This window comes from Thermothielavioides terrestris, chromosome 6 (genome assembly GCF_000226115.1).
Source record: "Thermothielavioides terrestris NRRL 8126 chromosome 6, complete sequence".
Taxonomy (NCBI): Eukaryota; Fungi; Ascomycota; class Sordariomycetes; order Sordariales; family Chaetomiaceae; genus Thermothielavioides; species Thermothielavioides terrestris.
The window spans coordinates 3,300,998-3,313,802 of record NC_016462.1 but is presented as its reverse complement, the minus strand read 5'-3'; the positions used below and the strand labels follow the sequence as shown (position 1 = coordinate 3,313,802).

The following is a 12,805-nucleotide window of genomic DNA, read 5'->3' as shown; positions in this document are numbered from 1 at the left end:
CACGCTCTCGGTGACTGGATTTGGGTGCTAAATCCGACGACGGTACTAGATTGTACGCCGCACCCTAGCAACCGCTGCTCGCCTCCTGGGACGTTTAGTAACTAGGTAGGCGGGTGGAAACTGTGTCGGTTTTGCGGAGTGGTCAGAAGTTGCACGTCCTCTCGTCGCCTTATGTACAAAAAAGAGCCTCTCCACTTCGCCCTGAGCACATCCTCGACGGTTCGGATCTCATGTTATCATTGGCAAATGCTTCAATATGGCTTCGTGAGACAATATCACGATTAGCCGATTCCGAAGAACGCGGTCAACAACGGCCTTGTTGGCAAACTGGCAAAGACATCCTTAGCCTCATCACCATCTTTGAATTTGAGTCTAGGAAGAACACAACCCGGGAGAAGCGCTGCCAGCCACATTGCATACTTACAGGAGACTGCACTCCTTAAGCAGCGTCAATGACATCATAGCTATCCCCGTTTGGCTCAAAACAAGCTGTTTGCGTCGCTATATCGACATCAGCACTCTAGCGGCTTGAAGCCACTCCGAGATTTGTCCTTGTCCAGATAGATCCGATCTCGAGCTTCCACTTTGATTCTGTCTTCTAATGCATCTCTCCTAGCACATTGGAGCTTCAATGTCTAATAACTGATTTCAGCAACGGAAGGGTGCTGTGATGCAACCCCAAACTTCAGAAATACGGCGTAGACGCCGTGAATAGCGGAGCATACTGTGAGCACCTTGCATCAGTCACGTTCGCAGATATCATCTGAACGCCAGTGCTCCCTCTACACCCTAAGCAAGCAAGCTCGTTGCTGGACGTGTCCAGTGCCTTCCATCCCGGACCACGCACTGGGTCCTTCGCGAAGGTCGCCCAAGCCGTCTGCAAGAACGCACTCAACGCAATCTCCTGCTCTGTCGCGTTTGCAGCAGGGTAGGTGCCAAACACCATATCCAAGTCCGCACCGTGAAAAGCACCGAGAGTCGGATATCCTTCAGGCTGAAGATTCGGAATGGTAGCGTTGTAGTAGTATCGCCATGTCGGGATGCTGTCTCGGACAGAGGCCTCTGCCACAATCTTGGCCGGCTACACTCAAGATCAATAGTTAGTCACTGCTTAAAATGGCACAACCAATCTTGCAAACCTCATCCAGCGCCATGGGTTGGGCCTTACACATTGGTACACGACCTCCGTGTACAGCTGGGCTCCCGCTTCGAACAAGTTGTACCAAGGGTACGCAGCTCAGGTTGGATCTCACCAATCAACGGTCTGACCTCCGCAGTCACGGCCTCACTACCCGTTATCACGGTCAAGAACTGGTCCAAGACCGGTTCTGTGACAGACGAGAAGTTGGTGATCCCATACGACGGCCCTAGATTCATGCCCTCCTGCCCGTTGCTGCCGATGAGGAGCGGCACCCGGGCGGCGTGTCTCGCATCCGGAAACGGCGTGGCCCGCTGCGTGACGTTGTCGTTGACAGGGCCAAAATCCAGCGCGGCCGAGTTCAGAATGGCCCTGATGGCGAAGGCATCCGCACTCTGAACGCACGCAAACTCCTCGCGCTCGCCGGCGGCCGCGTCCGCACCCGAAGACGACGATGTGCAGTTCAGGGCGGACACGAGCTCTTTCCAAGCCGCGGGTCCGCCGTCGTTGGGGAACGGGCTCACGGTCGCCTGGCCGCTCTGGAGGATGGCTGCGCGGAAGGGCAGCGGGTCGTCCCGCATCGTGGTTAACAGCCGGTCGATGGACGACGCGCCGGAGGACTCGCCGAATATGGTCACTTTCCGCGGGTCGCCGCCGAATGCTGCAATGTTCCTCTGCACCCAGGCTAGCGCCGTTCTCTGGTCCAGAAAACCGACGTTGCGGGACTCGAGCGGTAGATTGGGCGCGTTGGAGAAGCCGAAGACTGCAACGAAGGTGTTAGCGATACCGTTTCTCTGTCTGGAGAGTGAGCTAACTCGGATCCTCTCATGATACCATTCACACGATAGTTCATTGTTACGACCACAACGTCCTGGTTGGCAGCGAAGCTTGTGCCGTCAAAGGCCGAGCTGGTACCGGACGTCAAATCGCCACCATGGATCCAGAACATGACGGCTCTGCCGCCCTTGCAGCTAGGCCGGGCCGGGGCGTAAACATTCAAGTACAGGCAGTCCTCGCTCTCGGCGGCCACTTGCTCCGGGGTTTCGTGAGCTTTCTAAAAGTCAGCAATACACTCGAGATACTTGTCTCAGTGCCTATGGTACGTCACTGCCTACCATAATTTTGCTGGATGCATAACGGAGGGACTGAGTGGCGTTCACGGGTCCATCGTAGCGGAAGAGAGGCTCGGGCGGCAGGAAGCGCTTCGGTGGCGTGACGGCGTACGGAATGCTGAGGAACTTCTTAACGGTAGCCGTGGACGATGGCAGGACCGTCGTGGTGCCAATGACCAGGCCAGACCCAAGCACCGCGGTAGGCGCATGGTTCGAGGCGGCAATCGCCGAGTCCAGCAGCACCCAAAAGATGACTGAAGTCTTGCCAAGCATTGTCGATGCAAGGAGGGCTGGAGTGAAGTTCCATTGTGCGGCAAGCTGGGCCAAAAGCTTCGCAGCGAAACCGTCGTGCTTATAAGCCACACCATCAAAGTGATTGGAGATAATGTACCTCGTCTCGTCGTGCTCGCCTCGGTTTCGCGTCCATCCTGCGAAGTAACGTTATGGAGTGCTGTTCAAATTGGCTTCGGACTTCGGCGCTGCTTTCCGGGAGGAACCCTTGGGATCCTCTTACGGCCCGGTCGGCGAAGCGCCCCGCGCGGAACCCCAGAGAAGTTTAGCACACTGCAAGGTTGGATCGCGCTCCAATCCTTCTCAAGAATCAACCATTGACGAGGCAGAAGACGGTGCAAGGCGTCCCCTGGTTGTCTTTCAGCAGGCGGGGATATCGCTTCTGCAACCCGCTAGCTTGGATCTATCCTCTGTCAAAGCGCTAGCTCGCAAAGCAGAGGACGAGGCGAGTGCGAGAATGCGAATGTCGAGCAGGGTTTAGCCGTTGCCGGCAGGGCCGAGCCTGTGTTGGCTGAGTCGTGACAGATGGACGAACGCGAACGCGTCGCCAACATCGTGCCCTCGACGGCGCGGCCCGCCGCGTTCGAGACGCGCTAGGAATAGGAAACGATTTAGAGGGGGCTGTTGCCCTGCCACCGCCCTCTATTCTGACCCCGACCGGCTTGCGTGATTGGGTGTTTACCATGGGGGACTTACACCTCGCCGAATGAATAGCCAAACAGCAGGCCATTGTAGCATCCATTTGCCAAACCTCAGGGGTAGTAAGCACATCCGGTTACCAGTAGGGCCCCTTTAAACCCGCCCTAGCCCTCGCATCCATTCCCTCCCCCGCAGGTTTACCTTCCTAGCAAGAATCTCTATTTTGCTAAGCCTCTAAAGTCCCTAAGTGTCTATCTCAACACCTAGCGAATCTGCCTCTATTAGCCGTGGCCGTCAGTGAAGGGCTATTACCCCATAGGAGCAATCTCGGCCGCCCGACCTTGAAAGCAACGTCATCCCTATTGTGCAGTATTGCCTGCCGCACGCCAGTCATCAGATACAGTGTGCTTCATGTAGACGTGCGTCCAGTTATAGGTTATAGATGTTTCTAGCTACTACAGTACTGACAACCCTCCTAGGACAGGACAAGAAAATGGGGGGAGCGCATCCGTCAACCCGTCAACTGTCAGCTGTGAGCAAGAACCCCGGGTCCCATTTTTTACCTCGTCACTGCGTCCTTCCAGGAGCGAGAATCGTACATGCTCAGGAGGAATCGTTGGGAATCTGAACCCCTCTTGCTTAGTCCAATGCCAACGCCCGAGTAGAGCAAATAAACTAGAGGTAGTTCCATTGAGTATTTACTACATTCCAATTTGACTGCATAAGAGACCCGCCCTCTATCATCTCCAACATCATCTTTTCCTCCTGCTTCTTCTCTCCTCATATTAGCCCTCTCGAATGGCCTCTTGGATGAGCGTCGCGGCCGTCCAACCGGGCCTGCTGATGAACGGAGAGTGGCCGGCATCGACCTTGATAACGTTGTCGATCCTGTGCCGTCCATTTGCCTTCGCCGAGTCAACGAGGTGCTGCGCGGCCGCCACAGTGGTTGGCTTGTCTCCCGTGCACAGGATGTAAGTGGTCGGGATATCTCGCCAGGCAGCATATGTCGTGGTGCTCCAATAAGCTCCAAAGCTCTGCGGGCGCAGGTTTTGGCCAGCTCGGCAACAGTCGCGTTGTCTATGTCTTGGTAGAACATGGCCTTTGCATCTTCGGGACGCACGGTAATGATACCGGCCTAGCATAGAAAAACGGTCAGGACTAGGTCCTGGATGAAAAGCGAGACAGTAGAGATGATCGTAACGCAGCAATGCGGGGAGGCGTTGCAAACCTCAAAATCGGTCCTCATTTCGGGAATCATGTTGTCTCGAGTGCCGTACGGGGAGTGCTGGAATCCCTCGGGTACAAGGAAGGCGACGATGTAGATCAGTCGAACAACTCCGCCCTTGAGTCCCTTTGCTGCGCATGCCGGCTTGTCCAGACCTTCTAGGGCGGTACCGCCGGTCATGCCGCTGAAGCTATGCATGACCACAACGACGTCATGCTCCTGGACCAGATCTGAGACTGTGTCCCGGATCGTTTCGACATCCTTAGACCAGTCCGGGGTAGGCGGAGTGGAACCTGTCGAGGGAAGGGCGGGCGTGACGGCTGAATAGCCAGCCTTAGCGAGTTCACCAACAAGAGGGTTCCAGCATCGAGGACTGTGCCACGCGCCATGGAGGAGGACAAAGACTGGCTTAGGCATCGTGCTGGAGTGTGTTCCACAGCCGACAGAGAGGACAAGATGCCAGGGTATAACAGGTTGTTGCTAATGCGATCTGAGACTGCAGAGGCATTGAAATATATGTGAAGCCTTAGCAAGCGCACCACCACCACTCAAGCACACCGCTCTTCCTGATTCGTAACGGAAGAGCCGGCAGGCTACGCTGCAGCAGTAAGCAGAATCCCCCAACAGCAGCTGCACAGGTCAGCCAACAGCATAAGCGAATTCTTTCCCAAAGCACCGTGCAGCAGTATTACCGCTACGACATGATTAGTGTAGGTACCTGAGTACAGTATGGTCACTGTGGGAAACTGGCGCCCTTTTGTATGCCGCTTCTTCCGGTTGTTTGAAAAAGGATGGTGACAGCAAGGCTCCGAACAACTCAAACAACTCAAATATCTAGCCCCATTTGGATTGAGTTGCCTAGATTGTACCCGAGGGCCAAAGGAAAAGTGGGTATTTTCGCAGCCCTCTCTTCTTCCAAAAGAGAGGGGTACAAAATTGCTAGACACCCCAAAAAAACCGGACACCTCCCCACCTAATTTTGTATACGAACGCGTCCTGCTACGGGGGATCACAACCGTGTCAACTGCATCAATTTTGCCGCTAGCCAACTTGCAAGTGGTGATGTTTTTTATAGTGTTTTAACGCGCTATACCGCCTAGATCTTCGAACTGCCTGCCTAAGCCGCCTAGTGTATACGCCGCCCGCTAGCTCAACAACGCCCTTACGCGCTACTATGCCAACTACCTTCGAGGCAAGGCTAATAGCTGTACAATACCTTCTCTTTACATTATAGCCAAGCGGTTCGGCTATAGCAAATCGTAGATCGCTACGTATCTTAAAGCTCTTCGTAATACTAGCTCGCTAGCACTAAATACCCATTGTATTGCTAGGCGGCTATATACGCTTATAGATACAGAAGACAGTGCCCTCGATATATACGCGGAGTAGCTATCTACCTTAGGATCCTTACTCGCCTAGGATCTTATCGAGGGCGCTATAAATTATCTATAAGTACGTTGTATTCCTCCTATAAGCCCTATTAGCTATACCTAATAGGTATATTAGCGATTCGATTATCCTATATACTTTATAATAAGTAGAAAGCTAATAGAGGCTATACAACTATCTACTTAGCAATAGATCAATACTGATACAGGGCAGGAGGAATAGGGGGGTCATGTGACCTATGTGTCTATGTACGTAGATTAGATAAAGGTGCCCTGCGCCCCGCGTTGCAGACTTTGCAACGCTAGGCCCATTCGGGCAAGCGGTGTACGCATATATGTTCTACCCTGCAGACACATATTTCTTAGCGCACCACCGCCTAGATCTTCGATCTACCACTATCATCAATCGACATCTTGTTATTCTACACATCTACGGCACTTCTCCACATCAAGTGGTAGCTACGACTATAAGATCATTGACTTGATCCTTTTCTTCTTTTATCGTCATCAATCGACTAGTCTACGTAGTGGCCTTGCCGACAGTAGTAGCCGGTTAAACCCCCGCTTTCTTCGTATAGCGACTTAACGAGGTCGATAGCGTTGGAAGCACCTGATCCTACCTTTGAACGATGGTTTAGTCGAAGAGCTTCGATCGTATAGCGGTTCTACCGATAGCGATTACGATCTTTAGCTATCGATCGATCAGTCTATATAATGGCGATCGCTAATAGCGTCGCCAACAATAGTGGCCGATCAACTATCTAGTTCTTCTTACGTAGTGGCGATAGCCAATAGCGATTGGAACGCCTTCTTCTTCTTTAGCCCTTCGACGAACCTTTCAATAGGCCCTTATCGACTATCCTTAATCGACCTCAATTAGCCGATTAAACTAGTTAATAATACGCCTATTTAACCTAGCTTCTATAATTTAAACTAAGGCGACAGTTAAGATAGCCGATTATAGCTATAATACCTGTTCTTACGCCTCCTCGCTAGCTAAGCAACTCTCTAAACACGACATCGCTATATCTAAGAAGATCGAGGAGACGTTATATACCTTATATAAAGGCTTTATTCCTCTAGCTCTAGAGCTGCCTACTCCCTAGGAATATACTTATTGCAACATTGTTGCTAACTAAGAGGATTGATACAGGGCAGGAGGAACAGGGGGGTCATGTGACCTATATGTCTGTGTACGTAGATTAGATAAGGGTGCCCTGCGCCCTATGTTACAGACTTTGTAGCGCTAGGCCCATTCGGGCAAGCGGTGTACACATATATGTTCTGCCCTATAGATATATATTTCTTAGCGCACTACCGCCTAGATCTTCGATCTACCACTATCATCAATCTACATCTTGTTATTCTACGTATCTACAGCACTTTTCTATATCAAGTAGTAGCTACAACTATAAGATCATTGACCTAATTATTCCTTTATCGTCATTAATCGACTAGCCTATATAGCAGCTTTGCCAATAGTAGTAGCCAGTTGAACCCCCGCTTTCTTCGCATAGCGACTTGACGAGGTTGATAGCGTTGAAGGCACCTAATCCATTTCGAACGACAGTTCAGTCGAAGAGCCTCGATTGTATAGCGGTTTTACCGATAGCGATTACGATTTTTAACTATCGATCGATTAGTCTATATAGTGGCGATCGCCGATAGTATCGCCAATAGCAGTAGCCGATTAACCATCTAGTTCTTCTTATATAGTAGCAATGGCCAATAGCGATTAGAATGCCTTCTTCTTCTTTAGCCCTCTAATAAACCTTTTATTAGGCCTTCGTTAGCTATTAATATATCAATAATACGCCTATTCGACCCGACTTCTATAGTTTAAACTAAGGCGATAGTCAAGATAGCTAATTATAGCTATAACATTCGTTTTTACGTCTCCTCGTTAGCTAAACAACTCTCTAAGTACGACGCTGCTATATCTAAGAAGATTAAAGAGACGTTATATACCCTATATAAAGGTTTTATTCCTCTAGCTCTAGAGCCGCCTACTCCCTAGGAGTATACTTATCGCTATATCGTCGCTAGCTAAGAGGATAATCTCGATAATACTTAACTAGGCGATAAGCTATCTTTCGAAGATGCTTAGAGCGATTCTAAGGAAGTAGAAGACATTCCGAACCTCCTAGAGTATATTAAGGTCAGTACTAATTAGCCTTTTGTCAAGTAGCTTAGCTAGACCGTTAGCGAATATACTACTTTACTTAAGAGTATTATTACTATAGTTAATCAACTTTAGGCCAACGTTGCTAAGATTTGACCTATATTCGATAGGTTGACGAACTTTTACGACTACTTTAAGGACTTGCTAGAGGTTATAAGTCAACTTTAGGCAACTACCGTTTAAATTAGTAAGGTTGTCCAATAGGTCTAGCATTAAAAAGAGCTCTTTATATAGTATATATATAATATAGATAATTAGCTAAGTAAAATCGATAATACTATCGCTTAGTTAGCTACTAAGAACCTATTAGCTAATCCTAGGCTAGCTAAGGAGCCTTCGCTAGCTACTCCTATATCAACTATAGAGCTATAGCTATACGCCTCTTCGATTTAGAGCCGCCGCTTAGTAGCAACGGTAGCCTCTCTAATAGAGAGCCTCTATACGCCTCCCCCAGTCTAGCCCGCTTAACCTTGTATATAGACCGCCTTTCCTATTCCCCTAGAGGACGTCGACATTGGTATAGCCTATAACCTAGCTATAGGTATACCGCCGGTGTACTAGGCCTATATTATATACTCTAACAATTCGCGTCTAGGCGGCTAGCACTAGGCCAAGTCGCCTTTGAGCGACCCTCCTTAGGGTAGGCCGCCTTAGGATAGCCAACGCTAGGCCATGTTACTTCTTAGGCAGCCCTCTAACGCTAATAGCTATAATCTGAATAACCTAAGCGACCTAGACGATAGCGACGAGGGGCGCTATCTAAACGGCCGTCTAAATAATAACCACCTACCTTTCCTACCTCTTTCGAACTGTAGCTACTAGAAGTACTTTTACAATACTATAGGTACTAGAGGTAGCCGATCTATCTCTACCTTTAAGATTAAACGCAATGATATTAGCACTTTTAATCCTAGTTATAAGGACTCTAACGATATAAGTATCGTTATAGATAGTAAAAATATAATTTTTATTGATATCTATTGCTTTATCTAACGTTTATCAACTTTTCTAGAGGACTTTAACACTAGCTACAACGTAGCCTAGTAAATCCTATACCTCCTACCTATAGTTCTTACTAGCTAAGCCCTCCTCTAGTAGAACGGTGAAGTCACTATATAGGAGCGTTTATAATAGTATTAAATAGGCCTTTATATAGTCTTTGATTAGTTAGTAGAGCGTTTTATAATAGATCGCTAAGTAGCTATCAACAAGTTCAACTAAGGATAGTTAACTATTAGGTATATCGTAGAGAACCTCGACGCTTTAATAAACTTCTTCTAGAAGAAGTTGCGTTTTATATATATAGTAGGCTAGATTAATTATAACAATTCCAACTAGTATAACGCTATAGGCACTATCTATAACCGTTTAAATTCGACTATTATATCTTTTTTTCTATAACCTAAGACGAAGTATACTCTAGCGCGCTATATATATAAGATTATAGAAGTATAGCCTACGCTTATTACTATAGTTTATAACAAGTTCCTAAAGTTGAAGAAGTCTTCGTTTACTAGTAAGTCTACTACTTCTAGTAATACTAAGTCTAATAAGAAGCTCTTTAGACGCGCTAATCGCTATAGCGACGACTACTAGAACTACGACGATAACTACTATAACCGAGATCACGATCAAAGCGGTAAGCACTACTTAGATAACTATGATTCTAAGCGTAATAATCGAGTCCGAGACCGAGTACACCTTATTGACGACGCTAATTCGAAGACGTTATCCGATTTAGAGGTCGATAACAAAGTCGAAGCCAATTGCAAATCGTCTATTTACAACGACACTAACGAATTGGATATCGCCTATATAGCTTATAATTTAAAGCTAACCTATTATAAGTGCTATTAGACCTTCGATATAGTTCTTGCTACTAATGTATATATTTGTACCTATAGTAAGACAATTGTTCCTAAGAGCGTTCACCGCTATTAAGCCAATTAAGCTAACCCTAGCCGTTAAACTTATAGATATTATAATACTTTATTTAATTCTTAGAACTAGCTCTTTAAATACTTAAAGATCTATTTAATAGCTACTTCTAGCTCTATCAAGTATTTAGAATAGGCAATTGCAGTTATCGACAACGTCTTCGAGGACGATATTCTACTTATCAAAGGCTCTAGCTCTATAGTGAACTTCGCTACTAATCTAGAAGTTTAGGAGGCCCCTAAAGTAGCTGACCTAGGTATCGATAGCCTACGTAGCGCCTATATATACTTATACGTCAAGGCCTACGCTTAGCCCGACCGTAAGGACTTGGAAATTTACCTTAATCTAGACGCTAGCCGTTCGATTATCGACAAGACCTTCCTAAGTACCTTCAAATATTCAATTAAACGTTGTAATAGTCGAATTTATAGTATTAGAAAGACCTCGCCTACCTAGTAGACGACCTTTGTTATTTATCTACTAAGCGTCACCGCTACTAGCCTAGCCCTCCTCAAGTTCACTTAGTCTACCTAGGTAGTAGATAAACTACCTACTAACCTCCTATTAGGAGCCGACTTCCTAGATCTATATTAGGCCTCTATCGATTATAGCCTAAAGATCACTAGCCTATACAATATCCTAAGAGGATTTAATATACTATTTGCTATATACACTTAGACGTTCCCTTATATATATAAGGTCAAGACTATATACGTTGTCACCTTATAGCCTAAGTAGGAAGTGTACGTTGCTATAGAATATAAACCTCTCCTAATAGACTAGTCTATAATGTTTAACGCTCGCTATCCTACTATATTGAACGCTGTTGTCAATGCTAAGACCCCTAAGGTAGTAGCTCTTAAGAACTCGACTAAGGGAGTTCTCACTATTCTAAAGCGCTACCCTATCGGCTATATTGAAGATACTAATAATAGTAGTTACCTTGCCTATTCGTAGAAGATAGCCTTTATAGCATTGACCGTAGTAACCGCCTTGATAGCAATATCTACTGCTATAAACCCTAGTTCTATTTAAACCGCTATTTAGTACGCTAGCCCTAGTATATCAACTGCGTTCGATATATATAGCCTAGTCTACGTTATCCTAGGAGATTCAATGCAACTTATAAACGACGTTTTATCCTAATCGATAGTATCTTCTTAAGATTCGCTAGAGCTATCGACGCCTTATAGCGATATAGTGTATTAGCTAGCTACTTTATCTAAATTAGGACCTCTATTACACCAATTAGTGTACCTACTAAGCTAGCCTACCTAGCCTATATTACACTAATTGATCAAGGATCCTAGTATCGAAGGCTATACCAATGGGTGTAGTTCGTGCTCTAAGCCTATAAGCCTAGATTCTACCAATAGGTATAATACGCCTCTAATGCCTAAGGCTAACGGTTGTACCAATAGGTATAATTCTAGACTCGAATTGCCGCCTAATGATCGTAAGCTGGTAGTGCTAGAGAAACACTCGACTTTAGGCCTTAAGATACCTACCGACTTACTAGAGATACTCACTTTAGAGGATATATATATATATACCTCGGATTATAAGTTAGCATAGCGATTTGTTGATATCGTTAAGCGTTATCCCCGCCTATAGAAGGATAAGGGCTAAGTTGTTATAGACGAAGAAGATATAATACAAGTGCTTCTTATAGAAGGCTAGTAGTATTAGAAGATCTGTGCCTACTAATACCCTTTGAGCACTTGTAATCGCGAAGTTCTCGACGCTACTTTCAACGAACTATATCGATAAAAGCGCTTTGAGTAGGCTATAAAGGCCACTCCTTTTATATTGAAATGGTGCAAAACCTCTACACCAACCTACCCCACCACACCTAGGGTCAGGTGTACGAGATAGCTCCTAAAGGAATGTAGTGTACCTCTAGACGGATGAAGATAATATATATCGAGTAGTAGGAAGGATGTCTCCTAAGAGAAAGACACGTAGCTTAGGTATATCTAGTAGGATATAGTAGAAAGACAAAAGACAATAAGAATACGGTTAGAGCTTAATAGCTCAAATGCCTATCGTCTAGATAGAGGTAGAACAACGAAAGGAGAGGCTTAATAGCCTCTCTAGAAGAAGGAGGACTACCAACGTAGTGTCAACGAACGTATATTGACAACTATTTAATATCTTACTTAATAATAAAGAAGATGGGCTTAGCCTACTTAAATATATATAATTAAAGGGCTAGACCCCTTGACAACGAATATAATACTCTAAGATAAATAGAAAAGTAGAAAAACTAGGTCCCCCCTATATCTAGGTAGTCCATTACCCTAATCTATACTTCCTTTTCAAGCTTACTATACACTTTTATAAGCAAGCTTGTACTTTAAAAGCTCTCTTAGTAGGTACTTCTTATCGTCGCTACTCCTTAAGCTACTCTCTCTATATAGCTCGCTCGGCTTATAAAGGTCTAGTTGGCTATAGTAGCTGATCTCACTGTCTTTTATACTCCTCTACCTCCTTGATATATATATCCTTGCCCTACTACTATACTAGATACTTATACTTGTAAACGAAGGCACAGTTATATAGGTTGTACAGTGGTAGGCGAAGTAGACGTCTAAGCTTTATAGGCTCTTTGCGAAGGCGCTTACTATAGTGCTACACTAAAGGTGACGTCTAGCTAGATGACGTAGGTGATCTATACGCCTAAAGATACTTCTATACTAGTGTATAAAGTATCTTAAGGTAGTCTAGCCTCCTTATAAGTATATAGATGAGCGTCTCCTCTTCCTAGAGGTAGAGATCAAATGCTATCTTCTTAAGGGCTACCTATACTAGTGCCCTAAGGTCCTTGACTAGGTCGCTACCGAGGAGGCGTTCCCAGTCTATCTTATCTATAGGGGTATCAATAAACCTTTG

At 46.0% G+C, this 12,805-nt stretch overlaps 2 protein-coding genes across 2 annotated transcripts; both read right to left on the bottom strand.

The window, feature by feature from the left end:
* Positions 1 to 685: 685 nt before the first annotated feature.
* THITE_49921 (uncharacterized protein) lies at positions 686 to 2,523 on the bottom strand (the record flags this gene model as incomplete). Its single annotated transcript, XM_003658182.1, has 5 exons — positions 686 to 1,081; positions 1,169 to 1,236; positions 1,293 to 1,901; positions 1,973 to 2,192; positions 2,254 to 2,523. 5 exons carry the CDS (start codon positions 2,521 to 2,523, stop codon positions 686 to 688), a joined length of 1,563 nt encoding a protein of 520 aa, XP_003658230.1.
* Positions 2,524 to 3,965: 1,442 nt separating this feature from the next.
* Positions 3,966 to 4,822, bottom strand: THITE_2148467 (uncharacterized protein; the record flags this gene model as incomplete). Its single annotated transcript, XM_003658181.1, has 3 exons — positions 3,966 to 4,214; positions 4,247 to 4,315; positions 4,409 to 4,822. 3 exons carry the CDS (start codon positions 4,820 to 4,822, stop codon positions 3,966 to 3,968), a joined length of 732 nt encoding a protein of 243 aa, XP_003658229.1.
* Between the last annotated feature and the right edge of the window lie 7,983 nt (positions 4,823 to 12,805).